This window comes from Oculina patagonica, chromosome 13 (genome assembly GCF_052425735.1).
Source record: "Oculina patagonica isolate OP01 chromosome 13, crgOcupat, whole genome shotgun sequence".
Classification (NCBI taxonomy): Eukaryota; Metazoa; Cnidaria; class Anthozoa; order Scleractinia; family Oculinidae; genus Oculina; species Oculina patagonica.
In genome coordinates this window covers 15,608,678-15,626,401 of record NC_135770.1, presented here as the reverse complement: position 1 = coordinate 15,626,401, position 17,724 = coordinate 15,608,678, and the positions used below count along the sequence as shown (strand labels likewise).

The following is a 17,724-nucleotide window of genomic DNA, read 5'->3' as shown; positions in this document are numbered from 1 at the left end:
CACTCAAGCAAGTCTTTACAACTGTTATGCTAAATAGGTGTGATGTAACTCTTGGCAGATACTTTATTCATACATGTAGAAAAACAAAACCATTCCACCCATACGCATGCTTTTTCGCACTCGCGCGCTCAAAAAGTTCCGGTTTGCGGGAAATGAATAGCGAAGCGTGAGCGACGAAGAACATGTTATTCTTAGAAGCGCAAAGATTATTGGATTAACGACGAAACACAGGTTTCTAAACTATTGCTTGGATAAGGGAAAAAATGCGATTTATTACCAGCATAATGTTTAAATTTCAATCAGTAATGTTGGGTTTGGTAAGCATATGATTGCAAGGTAATGATATGTGTACGGTTTGTGTTTTTAGAGCATGAGCGACTGATATTAGTCGAAAGTGGTTTCAACTTGCTGCCTGCAGCTGGTTCATGGCTGTAATGTTTTCTCCGTGGCCTTGGCGAAATCCTTAAGATGAAAATCGTGGTCTTGTGCGTTATTTGGTTCATATATTTGAACACGTACAGTTTTGTCGAAGGGGAGACAACTTCGAAGCCATCGGCGGAAAAAAGCAAGCAATTTACAGGTAAAACTCTTTATCATTCTTGTTTACGCTGAATACTTTATAGAGTTTATTGCCTATTTTAAAAATTATATTTCCGTTTAGAAGTAAAAACTCTTGGAACACATAGCTTGTGCTGTCCATGGATATTCTTAGATTAAATGTTTAAAACATTCGACCTTCCTTAAAAGGACGGCAGTTTGGGAATATACATAAAAAATATTGCGGAAAATAAACTTAGTTCATGTACAGAAAAGTCAACATTGTTTGCGAAGGGCGAGTGTGAGCATTCAATATATTTTTGTGGCCAGAGTACGTGATGGAAACCTGACGAAATCTGTTTACATGGCGCCGACTTAAGATTTTCCGCAATCTTTAAATTTCGACTCAGTAGATGTTTTTGCCTCCGGTGCCCATAATTAAACACCTCCTTATTGCTAAGCAAACGACATTGGTTTGATCTTCGACGAAACAATGCAAATTTTGAGCTTTTGTTTAAAAAGTTCCGGGATTATGAGGACAAAGGCTTGATGAACAATGAAATATCGCCATTGAAAAAAAACTACAAAAAGCCAAAGAAACGGGCGTAATGAACCGAGTCGCGTTTAAAAATTCACAAAGAAAACTCTTTAAGTTGGGTTAGTTTGAAGGAAAAACACTTCCAAAATTAATTTAAATTCTAAAACCGAGATTACTAATAAATGTAGTCCCCCTCAAAATTCGCAAAATCAGATAACAAGTTACAAGCGGATTAGCAATTATTCTGGTCAAGACGGCTTTATCACTGCCGACATGAACAGTGGAATAATTAAGATCTTTTTGAAAAAAAAATTAGATGTAACCAATAACAGCCTTGGAAGGGCTTTATTTTTATCAATTTCGACAAGTCTGTGAAGTGGTTCGTGCTGAATGTTTCACTAAAACTTCTCACCGCAACAAAACTATTAGCTTTAGGATTTCCTACGCTTTGTGTGAAGTCGTCTTGGCGATGAAAACCTCGGGAGGTAACGTTAATTTTATATTCTACCATTATTCACTAGTTCCAATCTTTGGTTTTTACCTCGATGTTTAAGCGGTGTTTTACCATCAAAACTGGGTCTCTTTTACACCTGTACTGCGATGACGGTTTTATAGCTTTTAATTTATTTTATGTTTGTATCATTCAAATTAATACCGCAAATATATAAAGTTTCTAAACGTCCACCAAAACATCACTTAAACATGTATCGATGAAAATAAATATCACTTTTACCATGCACACGTTTATTACATCTTAACTAAAATCAAGAAAATTTCTTCCTTGGTAATTTTTTGTTACAGCCGTCAATTTCTTTTGTTTTGACGAGCGGTCCTCAATAAATCCTATTTTCTTGTTTCCTTTTCTGAATCTCGAACCGCATGGAAGCGTTATCGCACAGTTTTGCATGTAACAATACGCACTACTCATATTACTATTTATAACGAAAGCGATCTAAAATACGTTTTCCTTTAATTTATTTCTGTTTAGTTCATGAATTTTTATCTCTATTTAAATCTTTATCTAATTTTTGCTTATAAGCATGTGGCGACATTTTAAGGGCGGTGGTGGTTTTCTGTTCCGCAAAAATGAGAAACTGATGCTTATTTACCCGACAAGAAAGATAGATCTCGCTCAATCATCTGTTACCATTCGCCATCTTACTGATGTTTTTTGGCAAAAGCATAGGAAAAATTATAGTCAACTTGCGAGACGCTAGCGCTTTGAAATTCTGTCAGTGTCGAAGGATTCATCGAATTCTAGCGGGAAGGGTATATTAGGTTTCCTTATACCCTAACGCTGTGATTGTTTTCCCCAAGTACAGTGAATAAACCCAGGGTAAAAATACAGAATTTTAAGAGGACCTTAAAACCAAACAATTACCTTGTAATTTATCACATCTTGTACCGCCTATCGTGGTCCATTTTTTTCTTTACAAAAATTGCACACGTAAAGCTAACCGCTATAACATAGGATCTCAAAATTAAAAAAAAGAACTTATCCAACAGAACTGAATTGAGGGCGCGATCGGCAAATAAAATATCTACCGTAATTTTCGTTATTCGCCTCCCAACCAAGATGGCATCAGTAGCCATTGGTCAAAACAATTTTCCCTGATTTTACTCGTTTCTTTGTTTCTTTTGCAGTTCCACAGCCGGCGATCATATTTTTGGGATTTCTTGGAGTCTGTCTCTTGCTTGTGTTTATCTTGTACAAGATTCTTCATTCCGAAATATGCAAACTCGACCGAAACAAACTGAGTGGTATAAATGAAGCGGACTATGTAGAGCTCGGGCAATCGCCGGCTATGGGCGAGGATTCATTGGATGAATCCGACAGTGTAGATTTCATTCCACCAGAGACAACCACAAGTGACAGGGACAGCGAAGACTATGCCTTACAAAAGACACAATATGTTAAAAGCAAAAGTTTGAGCGATCTGTTCTCTGAGAAACCGCGTCAAGCTCCTGCCCAGCGAAAGCTGACTCAATGGGAAAGGCCTTCAGTGGAAGCGGTGAAAGCTTTAAGCCATCTGAATGTTCTCTCTGCTTATGGAGATACGGCCGGCGCTCAGCGTTCGAGGCGAAAATCTCGGGAATCGAGAGGGGAGATCAATTGCATCGCAAAGCTCCAAGTTTCAGTCGGCTTTTCCCAGACCGCACAGCGACTGGAAGTGACTGTTATTCGCGTGCAAGATTTCCCCGAGGCGATTTCCGTCAGCAGCGCTTCTTCGGCGATGTCAATTCACCTGACATTGATGCCGTCGAAGAAATATCGATTCAAAACGAAGACGAAGGCGACCGCCGATGTCACAATTAACGAAACATTTGTAATGCGCGGTATCACTGGGAACGAGTTAATGGAGAGCAGCCTTCGCTTTAGGATCTATGCACAGGGTTCGGTGAAGACAGGCAAACTACTCGGAGAAACACAAACGCATCTGACGGATTTTGATTTGGATGATATCGTGTCGACAATGTGGATTATGGTACCGCCCGCCGAGGAACAAAAGAAGCCCTCCAAGCAACGAAAACATTAAATAGGAGCTCATAAGCTACAAAGAAAAATGCATCGCGTATAAATTAATAAAATTTACTGATTAGCCCTTGACAGCGTCTGTTGGCTCAGTCAAATTCCGCCAACTAAATTGCTATAGTTCCGTGAAAAAAAAGCTACTTGTGTTATGTTATGGGGAGAATTTGGCCTAAGGCATTATTATTTTACACGAGATGATCTATTCGTTAATTCTCTTAACGGTACAGAGAATTTGATTTAGGGAGTTTTCGCTGTTTGCGATGAGAGTCTATAGAAAAAGTTGAGCGAAGTATAGTAACATTTTATTCTTTTGAAATTCTCCACTACAGCTAACCAATGCATAATTACTATTCTTATTGCGCTTCCAGGCTGCATTTGTATAGGTAGCTTTTGTTGCTTTAAAGGTAAGGGAGGGCCGATATTTTTTGTTTTCTCTGATTTTTATCTGCTCAAAGCCATAGACACGCGTGAGTCATTTCACGCACGTCATCTGTGATCAGAATCTTCTTTCATGCGTAGGTTGGAAAAAGCGAGGTCTGAAGAGAAAGGGTGATATCCCACACACTTTCCTTTTAAGGACATATTGCTTCTTTGACACAAGGCAGATGCTACAACTTAAAGAAATCTGCACAAAACTGTGCCCAAGGCTAGAGATATTGAAAACTAAAATTATGTTTTGGAAACTTAAACGACAGACGCATTTGTGAGGCTCTATGCCTTTCAGATTTAATTAATAAGCCTTGCTTGCATCACATACTTTTTTGGAAATCTAGATATCAAGTCATTTATTTCCCATAATCGTACACATTATTTCCGAACAAATAAAGATAGCAGGCGTTCGTGACTAAATTTTATTTTACTGACATTCAATTTGAGACGGAAATACAATCATATTTTTTTTTTTGTTTTAGGAACCGCTGTTATCCTTCGGGTATCTTTTTGGATCACACTGAGAAAATGTCTCGCATGCATGCTCGATGTTTTAATGAGAAAAAAGAAATTTAAATTGCGTGCATAATGTAGTTCGACTCATAATTGACGCCTCTTTCCAGTTAAAAAGCGCAAGGCGCGTTGCTTCATAGTTTAAGGACTGGGTCCAAGTATGAGAGAAAAGGAAATTGTCTCCATTCCATGAGAGGGATGAGAGGTTGTTCTCAGGTCATGCGCGGTAAAAAATAAACTTTCATATTTAACTTGGTATGCAGTTTTCTTGTACTTCGAGGTTCTGAAAATCCGTGAAGTATTTTCCCTCTCACCTGGTTGGTCAAAGCGTATCACGGGACGTGATAATCCCCAACTTAAAATGAAGGGTTACGAAAAAAAATGCTTTCAGACAGGATTTTTTTTGCTGGGGTGGGGGGGGGGGGGGGGGGGCGTGGTTTCACCTACCTTGAAAAAAAAAGGACCGCCTTTGGTTTTGAAAAGCCAATGAAGTTACGTGTCCCAGAGCCACCTGTTCCTCTCCGTGCAAGGCCCGCTGACTAAGAGGGACAGGCGGCTCTGCAGGTGACTGAGAATGGGAACAACCAGTAACAGCAAAGAAGGTACGTAAACGTTTTAAGGCTAAAATTCTTAAAGACGCTTTCAGCTTCTCCACAATTCGAGATATGTTTCCAGCTTGACAATTTTCAAACGTGAGTTTGCAAGCTGTGAATTTTGCCTATAACTAACTGAAATATGTCCACAAACACTTAGTTTTCGATGTTTTAGAGGAAAACTATCTAAAGCTTCTAATTTTGCTACAATTATGCATATCATTCCTCGCACAAATTCTCGTTGCTTCGTCACAGATGGCCCATCTTTAAACAAAACGACCAGTTTTACTTCCAAGTTTACAGTTCGTAATCCGTCATAATTTTCATTCGTAACCATCTTTTATTTTTGGCTCAGTGTTATTTTTCTGGTGTTTTTCTTCCTTAGAAAAGTACTTTTAGTTTTCTTTCAATTTGAAAGTAATTTTGCACATCACAGATATGACTTATATAAAACAACATGACAGCTCCTTTAAGACATTATTTTATCTATTTTAATATCATCAGAACACATCGGTCTCATAAGAATCAGTATAACTAATTTTAATATATTCAACTATAACACCCCACACCTTCTAAAGGCTACTTACATGATTATAAATCTGTTCCCTGTTAAACATACAAAATACAATGACTTTTACTCAGCAAGAAGCTTAGTTTGGTCCTTATTTTCCCTGTGCGTGTGAAAATGCTTAAAATGACTAGAATACATTTAGACAGTATAGACTGCTGACAGTATATTCTGCTGACATTCAAAACAAATTCATTTCAGAAAACGTTTCTTCATAAACAATTTTAGTGGCTTAGTCTTTCTAACATATAATGTTATCGAGGATAAAAAGCAACAATACTAATAATAACAGTATTCAGTCCAGATATGGCAAAGTTGCCGGCATAACTATGGGGCAATTCAGATCAAAGTACGAATACGAGTACGAACTAATTTTGTTCCTAAAGCCCTCCCTCTTTGCGTGACATATCATTTTAAAATGTTCACTTGGTTTTACACTGGGTTTTAAAGTCGTTCCCACAATTCCAGGACCTTTTATTAGCTTTACCATCTCCGAGATGTTTTTATTCAACAGGCAACGTCACTAACAGTTTTCGCGAGGTAGAGCGCTTAACTAAACAACGTTCACGAAGTTTAAGATTTGTTATTGTACAGAGAAAAAATACTAAAGGAAAACAATTTACACAATTTGTACAAAAAAGATTTATCATTACGAGATGCAGTAGCATTTGTTAATTCTTTTATGCAGTGATAATGAACTAAAGCCAATATGTCACCGTTAGGTTATTCGAGTCAGTGTCTGATTATAAAGGGTTCTAATTAAAAACTTTGGGCATTTTAGAGGAAAATATCCTGTTTGTTTGTTAGTTGGTTGGTTAGTTTGTTGCTTGTTTGTTTCTTAGTACCCATAAACATTGAGTTCACCACAAACTTACTACTCAGGGCTAACCATACTACCGTAATTACTCGATTAAACGCCGCGGAGTTTATTAACTTTTTAGCGTCTCCGATGCGGCGTTTTTAAAGGGCGGCGTTTATTTCAAAATCATATTTCGTTAATCACTGCATTGGGTGCGGCGTTTATTGGTAATTTTGTTTTCATCTGCGGCGTTTAATCGAGGGCGGCGTTTAATCGAGTAAATACGGTACTTTTCTTCTTGACCACAAAACATAAACTACTGTTGTTTGAAAGCAACATCACGTGTCAGACATGTGACTTAATCAGGAGATGGCATGCATTTGAGCCTGTCAAAGGCAGCTTTCTCCAGCCATTCTCTGTGATCAGGGTGGGCGACTTTGATTAGTTCATAAGCTCTTTGACGGATGTTCTTTCCAAACAGATAAGCGATTCCCCACTCCGTGACTATGTAATGAACATGGGCACGAGTCGTCACAACACCTCCACCTGAAATAAATACAATATGCATAACAATTTGCATTGAGGGACTAAACCCAGGCATAACTAATCGACGACATGAATGACATCAATGAAATTAATGAGCAATCAATAGGTAATCGATAGATAATCAGTTGATTAGTCATTTTACTATTGACGATGATCAATGAGTAATCGATGACTAATCGATAGGCCACAAAATTTTTGGTTATCGATTAGTCATCGATTGCATCGATTAGTCATTGATTGCATTGATAAGTCATTGATTTCATTCATTACTCATCGATATCATCTCATTCCGTAGTCGATTCTTGTTAGCGTACTTGATAGTTTCGTTTTTAGACTGGTTGGTTCCTGTTCAGTTGCTTTATTATTAAATAAAGAGTTGGGTATAGTGAAATATTGCACAATTAAGAATCATCTGTATTTGTGATAAGCACTTCACGTCTCGACAAGCAGGAAGGTTATTTAACCTTTTGTGAAGGCGTAATTTCGTCAACAGGAATGCCAGTTATGAAGAAAAATACATCTAACAAAAAATCACACACCAACAAAATGGTACAAAAACAGGAAAGTGTTTCTTTTGTGCGCAGTATAATAGTCGACGAGTAATCGATGGGTCATCAATGAGTAATCAATAACATCAATAGGTAATCAATTACATCAATGAGTAATTGATGTCATTGATGAGTAATCGATAGGCCACAAAACTTTTGGGCTTCGATTACTTATCGATTACTGATCATCGCCTATGATCAATGACTAATCAACTGATTACCCATCGATTACTCATTGATTACCAATTGATGTCATTGATCATCGATTAGTTATGCCTGGCTAAAGCTAGGGTTACACAGGCAATTTTTATGTGACCATTTTTCTGTGACAAATATATTCGATCGTGTAGATGGCACAACAATTATTTGTCAACAGTTCGAGGAAAAAGGAGCAATTTCACCTCATTTAAAGTCATTTTTTTGATTACGTTCAAATTGAAGGAAACCTCAAACTAATAGTTGTCTAACCTAGAAAAACAAAGTAGTTATAAAGACGCAAAAATAACCAAGGATAGTTTCATTGTGTTGTCCGTGACGTAGTTCCTTTAAGTGTGCCACTTTTGACCTTGGACGGCAGAGTTTTCACAGAGATATGCGCGCACAGTGCTCAGTGGAAGATTGGGACCACCAATGCTGTCGCAAAATTTGCCACATTTTATGTGACGAGTCGTCTACTCCAGCAATTTTTCGTGTGTGACAAGAGGGAGGAGGGACAGGAGGATAAAACCTTTTTCCTCCCTAGCTACTTTTTGAAAGAATTTCTTCCTCCTCGGCCCTACATTTCCTCCCCCCCCCCCCCCCCCGCCCCCCGAAACACTAGTTATCATGCATGTGTGTAATGTTCGTACCTTCTTTCAGGAAAGGAGTAATTTTTGACTCTCCCCTCGAGGTGACAGAATTCAGTGCTAAGATTGGCTTTCCAAGGCCATCATGCCCCAGGGCTGCTCCGCGCAAGAAATCTACTTGACCTCCGACACCTGAGAAGAAGCAAAAAACAAACTGTTGAGAAGTTTCAGTTGCATGTCCCAAGCCCATAGTTCAGTTGTAATACCATAGTATGCCCTCCATTTTTGGAGCAAAAAATTTAACAAACACCCCCCTCCCCCTCAGCACTTATATATTCAACACACTTGAGTTGACACTTGACCTAAGCCTATTTGAAAAGGTCTACATTCCCACGCCTGTTCTTGACACCAATAAAGAGAAAGAGAGAAAGTAACATTGACATTGTGAAGTGAGTTTTTGTTGTTGTTGCAATCGTTTTTGGATAAAAATACTTTTTATGCTTTATCTAAAAATGTTTGTAAATAATTGCCACACCCAAATAAGCACTGCTCTGCAACAAAAAAAGGTTGCAAAATTCAATGAGCACTTTGGTGCTAATTCAAGTAAATAAATACCTGAATACATTCTTGTGCCTATAGAATCGGACACAACTTGTCCAGTGAGATCCACTTCAATGCATGAATTTATTGCTGTCACCTTTGGGTTTTGAGCAATGATTGAAACCAAGTTGACAAAACCAACATCCAACATAACTAGAAAGTGAAAGAACATAAAAAATAAAAAAAATCAGTTTTAAGGTATTCTCATAAGCTAGAAAGCTTAGACTGTTCACAGTCCCCTATTTTTCCGTGAAGTCGTAGAGATCGATCGTTCAGTCCGACGAGCCGCCATCTTGGTTTACAAACGCGAGCGAAAATTGGGGAGAGTGCAAAAACCCCGTGGGTGGCTCCTTCCAAATATATTAATGAGTAATATATATTGTATACCTAATAAAATTCTGAAAATTGTTTCAACTTCCTATCACAGAAAAGTTAAAAATAAATAAATAAAAATAAATTTACGCCAAATAACAGTTAGCTTCTCCTCAAAAGCTTTCATTTTCCAGAACTCGGTTGTCCAAAGAAGGGCTAGAAGGGATAAAATGAGAACTGGGGTTTGGGCAAATCTTTACCGGGAAAATGGGTTTTGGGTCACTGGGATTGAGAATCACAAACAAAATTAACTGGGAATGAGATTTGGAAAATCAAGAAATGATAGGCTGGGAAATGGGATTTGGGCAAAATTTGGGCTCAAAGCTGGGATTTTAAACCCCCTCTTCAAGACCCTCTTCATAAAGGCAGAACAAGCCTATCCCTACATGTAGGTCAATTAAAAACTTTGAAGTAGGTTTGACCAGTGAGCATTTTTGTCCTATTGACATTCTTACGTATCACCTGTGATATGGGCTGCTCTCAAACTGTACATCAAAATTTGCAATTAAAAAACACCCCAACTAACTTCTACAGTTGTAAACCTGGATTAGACTACAAGTAATTCATCAATTGGATTTTGAACAAGTGGGACCAGAAGTAGTTGTCCTTTCCCTACCTACAAAAGGATTATTGTCAATGAATTCAAAAACTTTCTCTGTGCCAATCACAAAACTTCCAACACATCTCCCAGGCAGAACATTCTTGAAAGCATTGGTTATTGCTCCCCTTTCAGTCAAAGCTACCACGCCATCACTGAACATCTCTGAATGAATGCCAAGGTTTTTGTGATCAAGCAGCCGGCTCAGACATGCATCTGGTATTGAACCAATACCTTAAAAGTTAATCAGACAAAAAAACAAAGAAATCAACAAAGAATACAAATGCAGTTTGATGACACAGGCTGTCAGTGACAGTAAATTATTGACGAAAAACCTTTAATGAAACAGATGGGTCACTTGTCACCTCTTAAGGACGGTGCCTACTAATAACAAAGTATTTTTGCCCGGCCGATTACTATACAAGAAATGTAGATGTTACCAAGGGCTACTAAAATTCAAAAAGAAAATTGGGGGTAGCCACGCAAATTTTCGAGATAATTAGGTTTGAAATCTGGAGAAAAGTGCTGACGTGGCATTTTAAAATAAAGTAAAACTAAATACAATTTCCTTGCAAATTCCATTTGAAATTGGTTTTTCATGAACAAAATCAACATTAAATATAACAATCTTTACAATAACTAACAAATAATGTTTTCGGAACTGCGTTGTCAACGTTTTTTTTTTTTGCACGGCCAGAAAATCGGCCTAAATTTTTTTTCACTTAATGAAAAATTAAACATGTGCTCTATAGACTTACCACTTACATTTTATAAAATAAAAAGTGGGGGTCACCACGCGTTTTTAAAAGTTATACCAGTTGTTTTCAGGTTCTATGAAATCGCTTTTGGAGTCTGTTACATTTTTCCTATCCCCTCCCTAGCGAGTTGAACATTTGCATCTCGCGCGTGCACTACGCCATTTGTCACGGTTAGCAGTTTGCGAGTAACGTTTTAGCGCTTAGCGATTTGTTTTTAACTGTTAATGTGAGTCATTTTCAGTGGTTAGCGGTAAATGGTTACTGATATGTTGCTTTTCCGCCGTTCCTGGCTTAGGATATGTCCATAAACTGGCTTTCGTCGCAGAGAAAACTTTCTTGATTTTTAGTCGCGCGCTTGTTCGCGTAGTTGAATTCGTCATTTTGCGCGAGCAAATTAATTAAAAGCGCGCGCGCCCAGTGTGATCGATGCATTGCGTGATGCGCAGTAGCAATAGGAGGCACCGTCCTTAATTGTGCTAATAAGGTGCATATTACTTCTTATTTGTACATTTATATTTTAACAACTATTTATACAGATAACCAGAGGCAGAGCAATTAAAGGTCAGGGCTTTGAGACTTGTCCCCACTCCCCCTTTCATTGAGATAAAACATACCGGTAGTTTTCAAACTGCCCCAGCCCCTAACAGTTAATCACTGTAATAAGAAAGGGCCTGCCTTCACCCCTGTCCCATTTTCAAACAAAAAATGTTTTCTCCACCCCTAAACCTATCCCTTTCTGATGCATTAACTTTATAGCCTTTGTCTCTCATGGATAGAGATAATATTAAATGGCAGAAAATTAAACTGCCTAATTCAATATGCATTCATTTACAATCTGAATTTACCCATTTGTAGAGTAGCACCATCCTCCACAAGATTTTCAGCGATATATTGACCAATTTTGGCTTCCTCAGGAGACTCGGGCTTAATCTTCAGTTCTGGAAGTTTAAACTCTGAAACACACAGCACGTCAAGATGGGACTGATGAATACCTCCAGGGCCATGTGTGCGAGGACAACGTGGATTGACAAGCCCTACGTGTAAAAAAAAAGGTTCACTTAATAAAAATAGCTCAATTTGAGCTGTTCAAATAGCCCAATTGACAAAGTGACTGTCACATCTGAAATTTGTTCAGTCACAATTTTAACTTAATAATTTAGTTGATTTTTTCGGAACTAGGAGATTTTTCGGGAGATTTTAGAAACATTTACAGATTAATGTCAATTTCACTAGTCTTTTCTAATCAATGGTAATTAAATAAGTGCTGTAGGCATTTGTGTTAATAAGTGTACTAAATAATAAATAATATGTTATTTAATTTGCTTAATGGAATTACTTTTAAAAGCATGTATATAAACAAAAGGGAATAGACTAACAGGCACGCATGGAAGCTCAAAGCTCAGTTATTTTTGTGTTAGTTAGAGCTGCACCGCGGAAAAGAACTTTGAGGACACCGCGATCTAGTTAGATTCGTATTTTCATGTGTTATTTAATTTGATTATATGGTAATAAATCTGGGACCATTAAATTACAAATCAAACTAGTTTAAAAACATTATAATTTTGATCTGAAATCATACAAGTCATGTACACTGTATATAAAAAACAAATGCAAAAAAATTATTTAGAAACACTTATAAGCTGACTGGACACAGTAATTCCTACCTATAATATACTTAGCATTCTGTATGGCAGCTCTTGTGCAGTCAACACTTGGTCCTAGTGTACAAAATCCATGCTTGTCTGGTGGACTAACTTGTATGAGAGCCACGTCCAAGTCAATTATTTTCCGTTGAAACAGCAGTGGGATCTCGCTCAAAAAAATGGGTGTGAAATCAGCACGGCCTTCATTCACAGCTTTTCGACAATTTGACCCAATAAACAAGGAGTTGCTTCTAAAAATTCCTATATACAATTAAAAAACAAAATTTAATACCGGTATACTGGTATTAGTAAAATGTTAAAAAACAGACAAATATCCTGTGAGCTCAGTTGCATAACTACAGTACCATGGTTGCCACAGATGCCATAAATTTTCAAAATTCCATGACTTTTCCCTTATACCGGTAAACAAAATTTCCCTGACCAAATAAATTCAAAATGCCAGATATAGTAGCAGCCTCCAGCCCCCACTTTCAAGAATAAAAAACATTGCTGAGATCACAATGACCTAAAAATAATGTTTCTTCCACCCATCAATTGCATTAAATAAATAGAGGATATTACATGCGGTCTGGGTCATCGTTCTCCGGGGCGCGCGGTGGGTCGTGCGGGTTCCACCTCGCCGAGCACCATCCGGTTCCGTCGGTCGCGTCCATGCTCGTCCGAACCGAGGTCGGGGTCCTTTCGCTCGTTCTTGCTCTCACATGCAGGGCACTTCGAGTTGATCGATCTACAGGTCTGTTTTGTGGATTGATCGCAAGATTCCTGGTATTTCACTATGTTATATAATAAGTGGTGTTATATTCCAATTTTCCCTGACTTTTCTTCAATTATGAAAATGTCAATTTTCCCTGACTCAAAATAAAATTTCCTGACTTTGAAGAATTTTATTTTTCCCTCACCATTTCCTGACCTGTGGCAACCTGACTACACCCACTGCGTATGAGAATCACCAACCAAGAAAATATTACAGAAACAACTACAAAATATGTGTTACAACCGAAGAAACAATTCACATTGTTATACTCTAACAGGCATGATCAGGGAAGACCCAGTTCCATCCCCACTGCAGCTGCCTCTCCCAAATTCTTTACCTTTTAAAAGTAGAAAAATAAAATGGCCTGTCGATAAATTTTGCCATCCACAAGCTCTCTTAATAATTGGAGCGAAAAAATGCCCCATCTTTTCTTTGGTGTCTCAAACTTTTAAACACCTCTCTCAATGGATTCGCTATAATAATAAACTAAGATTCTTTCTCCTTTTTTTCCTGTTTCTTTTTTTGGTGTAAATTTGATTAAAGAAGATCTCCAAGGTTATCAGCTGACTACTAGAACACTCAAAATACATTTGTGAAAAATTATATATAAAAAAAACTCCCCATTACACTGTAAATGCATGGACACCACATTTAACAGGGTTGAATCATGCATGTTAAACTGACTTAATTCTTGATAAAAATTTAATAAGTAAAAATTAAAAGATTGTTTACCTTCACACTCAGGGTCTACAAACACGTCTGTTCCCTCTGTGTGGATATGAAACAAATCTATGTCCTTTAATTGAGCTTCTTTGCCTCTCCTGGCCATAGCTTCAAGAAGAGGCACAGGTGTAGCAGCACCTCCGTGAACAAACACTTTCATTCCTAAAACAAAAAACAGCATTAAGCTAACCAAGGAAAATATCCGTGGAATAAATCATCCTATTATGTCTTTATAATTATTATGATATTATGATGATAACTATGTCATTTTGATCCCAAAAATGGTGAAGATAGAACCTGAGGCACAGGCAAGGGTTCTATCCACCATAAGAAATGACACAGCTGTACAGTATTAATACCTTAAGTTTATAATTATCAGAATACATGTTCATGTATAAAGACATAGAAACAGAGTGGTGTTTTCCTCTTACGACTTTGCTGCATGATAAAAATGCAAAGAAGTGAGTTTCAAAGACAACTTTTTTTTAATTTGTGTGCATATATCAGTGAAAAAAAAGCTGAGAGGTACCAATGCACTAACTCTTATCTATTCTTTATACGCCAATAAAGAATAGCTTTTTCAGAGATTAAGACACCTGTGAAAACACCAGGCATTAATTTTATTAAAGGTACAACAATAATTTTATTAGATTATCCTGTTGAGGGATGGAGTACTACATGTAAATTAAATTTCTCCGTGCCATTGAGCCTGAAAATGGGGTCTGAAAAATTGATATTTCAGGTATAAGAAAAACATTATTCAATTGACAGTTATTGTAGGTCTCTGAGCTACAGCTGTACATGACAACATAACTTAAGGAGTCCTCAAAGACACCCAAAATAGCAATGGCAACCAAACACTTTAAAATATATACACTATAAAATTATGATTATATAGCTCTAAGGCACTTTCAATTTGAGTGAAAAACCGAGAAGAATTTTCCGCCAAATGAAACAGTACAATTGTGCAGCAAACACAATGGTACAGGATGAGTCCAGCAGAAAGGACTGCTCCATGTTCATTTCCTACTGAAACAGCTCTTGAGGAGCATGGAAAAATTAAAAACAAAATGGTACAGTGATATTCTGGTATACTCAGAGAAAAGAGATGGCAGGAGTATTTTGCAGAACGCAGAATCCACAATGCAGAACACAGAATAATGGTCAGTGGTTTGCTTGCAAATATCTTTCACTCCTACTTACTCTGCACATGCTCCCCCCAGTTTGCTTGGGGTTAGCTTTCACTCTGGTTTGCATGCAACTAGCTTTTACTTGTTGGTTAGGGCATTATACTATCACCGTTCCATCAATTCAACGTCATTCCATCATTCTGTGTTCTGCAAAATACCCTTGCCAGAAAAGAGGAGGGTATTCTCATGGTATTCTGGCATTTTCTTTTTCACAAATTTTCAAGTGTGAAGTACTGTTCCAGCACTCATGGAACCTGCATGCTAATTAATTCATTCCAATATGCAAGAGGGACATGGAGGCTTATTTTCAGGCGCGGCCAGGGGTCTTACTTGGCAGAGGCCATCAACAAAGACACAGTGGGCAATTCCAAGAAGAATTAAGATTTGTCACATTTTGACTGCTCAGGTTAGCCAATCACAGCAAAGGATTGCCAGCTGCTTGCAGAGCTTGCCAAACAAGGCACAGTAAGGAACAGTGTAGATAAAAGGCATGAAATACAAACCAAGCTCTACAGTAGGGGTTTTTCTGAAATCGGGAGATTTTTTATAACGGAATAAATCTAAATATAAGCCCATGAAAAAATATTGGGGGGGAGGTGCATTCTATTTTTATTTTATTTTTATATTTTGGTATGCTGTAGACCTGAAAATCAATATGACCAACAACATAAACATGAAGGTGTAGTAATGATCTACGAAGTTTACACCAATTGGATATTAACTGTTCTTAACTTGAACAAGTAATGATAGATGTTATTATATCACTCGGTCGAAAAGACGCCCATTACCTGATTGAATGGCTTGAACTGCTTCGTCGGGTGATTTCCATGCTGGAGTTTTGCCCGGCAAAGGATGAAACGGCTCTGTGGTATATGTATAAAAACTGCGACGACCTGAAATTCAAAGCAATCAGCCAAAAACGGTTCATATGTGCATTTTATATGCGATCTATAGGCAAATGAGTGAAAGCTGGTGAAAGCTTAAATCTGCTTAAATAAGTAAATTTCGAAACAAAACATAAGAACTTACTGGGTTTGTCGATTTCTTGGCGGATTTTGTTGTTCCCAAGCGAAAAAATGCACCTAGATTGTAAACAAACTTTACTCGGAGTCAATCTTGCTGTACGCAAGAGCTTTGGAAGCCGTGAAAACAAGGATGCCATATTTTCGTTCCAGCTAGTTGGCCTTGCCCTTCGTTTTGCAGACCGCTACCTTTCGTGACGTGACGCTCTGCACGACTTCGTTTCACCGGAAGCTCCGAGGAAGCTTCATCTCCAAATTTGGAATGTCCGGAATATTTGCATGTGTGCATGCGAAGGTCGGCGCCGTCCTGTACTCACGGAATACATGGAAAAATAAAATAACTTATTTTAAAAGCAATACCAAAGATTCTTCATGATTTCTGCAGAAATATTACAAAATGTGGCATGTTAGCTGACATGTAATAAAAAGAGCATCGAGAAATTCATTTGTACCGGTATTTATAACAGCCGCTGTAACGAAACACTGCGTGTTCGGAGTTGGCAAACAGATCTTTGTTTACAAAATTGATAGACATAATAAAGCCGCAAATAGTGAAATCAAGAGAAAATTATTTAGGCTGACGAAGGATAACACAAACTACAAGTGCGGTCAAGTACCGAATGGAAAGTTAATTTTATCTTTGAAGGGCATAGTTGGGCTGAGATGGATGACACGGGATATTCATATAAATGGTCATAAATGAAATCGGATACTGGGAACTAGAATTGAGCAAGTATGGGACATGAAGACTGTCTTATATTAATTTGATTAATTACGCTTATTTAGTAAATAAACCCCCTTTGGCGGCTGGAATACTATAATTTGAGGATAATGCTTAAATGTTCAAAATAAATGAAAAGTGAACTGAGAAATCGAAGGGCAGCTGTGAAAGTTTGAGGACTATCTTTTCACAAAGGCGTAATCCTTCAATATCATCAAGGGAGGATCTTGATATCATGGATCGCAGTGAGCCAGAGCGGTTTTATTTATTTTATTACCTTCCCAGTAATTTCTACAACGCGCTTTATCGTGGTAAGGGAAGTCCGCAATGACTCCCCCATACAGTCTTTTTAACCATCATGACTGCACACATGAGGATCGGAAATCCTAAAATCTACATCCTGTGATCCCAGAGCCCTTCATTTTCTTGTGCCAAGGTCCCGCCGGCTAAGAGAAACGAAAAGGGCTATGAAATCTAACGCCCTGACTGTATTTGGGCATCGTGACAATTCCTATATATGCAGTGCTAAACGCATTATAGGGTGATTTACTCAACATTATATGGTGTACAAGCGACATTCTTCGAAACCTTTTTTATGATCTACCTATTTGATTTACTCATAGAACCCTCGCATTCTATCGCCGCCATTTTGTTGCTTGGCATCTTGACAGCCGACGAATCAATTATTCAACTTTATAGAAGTTAGGACATTTTATATCCCGGACCTTGATAACCTCCATCTGGTTGCTCTTGAAAACAAACCATGAAAACAAGAATTCCCTTTTAGTTGTTGGGGCAACTACTGACAGTCGAACCTCTCCGTACGGACACCTCCATCTGGTTACTCTTGAAAACAAACCATGAAAACAAGAATTCCCTTTTAGTTGTTGGGGCAACTACTGACAGTCGAACCTCTCCGTACGGACACCTCCA

General features: G+C 37.9%; 2 protein-coding genes across 2 annotated transcripts; one reads left to right on the top strand and one right to left on the bottom strand.

Moving 5' to 3' along the window:
- The first annotated feature begins 77 nt into the window (after positions 1-77).
- LOC144636655 (uncharacterized) lies at positions 78-4,806 on the top strand. Its single transcript, XM_078495846.1, has 3 exons — positions 78-231; positions 368-580; positions 2,720-4,806. The coding sequence occupies exons 2-3, from the start codon at positions 469-471 to the stop codon at positions 3,610-3,612; spliced, it is 1,005 nt and encodes a 334-aa protein (XP_078351972.1). The 5' UTR covers positions 78-231; positions 368-468; the 3' UTR covers positions 3,613-4,806.
- An 862-nt stretch (positions 4,807-5,668) lies between these two features.
- Positions 5,669-16,601, bottom strand: LOC144634577 (succinyl-CoA:acetate/propanoyl-CoA:succinate CoA transferase-like). The gene is made up of 9 exons (XM_078493582.1): positions 16,078-16,601; positions 15,837-15,941; positions 13,868-14,020; positions 12,382-12,621; positions 11,563-11,751; positions 9,978-10,193; positions 9,005-9,142; positions 8,453-8,581; positions 5,669-7,056 (listed from the first exon to the last, which is right to left on the bottom strand). Exons 1-9 carry the CDS (start codon positions 16,208-16,210, stop codon positions 6,869-6,871), a joined length of 1,491 nt encoding a protein of 496 aa, XP_078349708.1. The 5' UTR covers positions 16,211-16,601; the 3' UTR covers positions 5,669-6,868.
- Between the last annotated feature and the right edge of the window lie 1,123 nt (positions 16,602-17,724).

Excerpts from the sequence above, each read along its gene's own strand:
- LOC144636655 (XM_078495846.1), top strand. The coding sequence starts at position 469 with ATGAAAATCGTGGTCTTGTGCGTTATTTGGTTCATATATTTGAACACG. Across the intron at positions 581-2,719 it reads AAAAAGCAAGCAATTTACAG|TTCCACAGCCGGCGATCATA; the intron begins GTAAAACTCTTT and ends TTTCTTTTGCAG.
- LOC144634577 (XM_078493582.1), bottom strand. The coding sequence starts at position 16,210 with ATGGCATCCTTGTTTTCACGGCTTCCAAAGCTCTTGCGTACAGCAAGA. Across the intron at positions 9,143-9,977 it reads TGACAATAATCCTTTTGTAG|TTATGTTGGATGTTGGTTTT; the intron begins GTAGGGAAAGGA and ends TTCACTTTCTAG. Across the intron at positions 8,582-9,004 it reads AGGCACAAGAATGTATTCAG|GTGTCGGAGGTCAAGTAGAT; the intron begins GTATTTATTTAC and ends GCTTCTTCTCAG.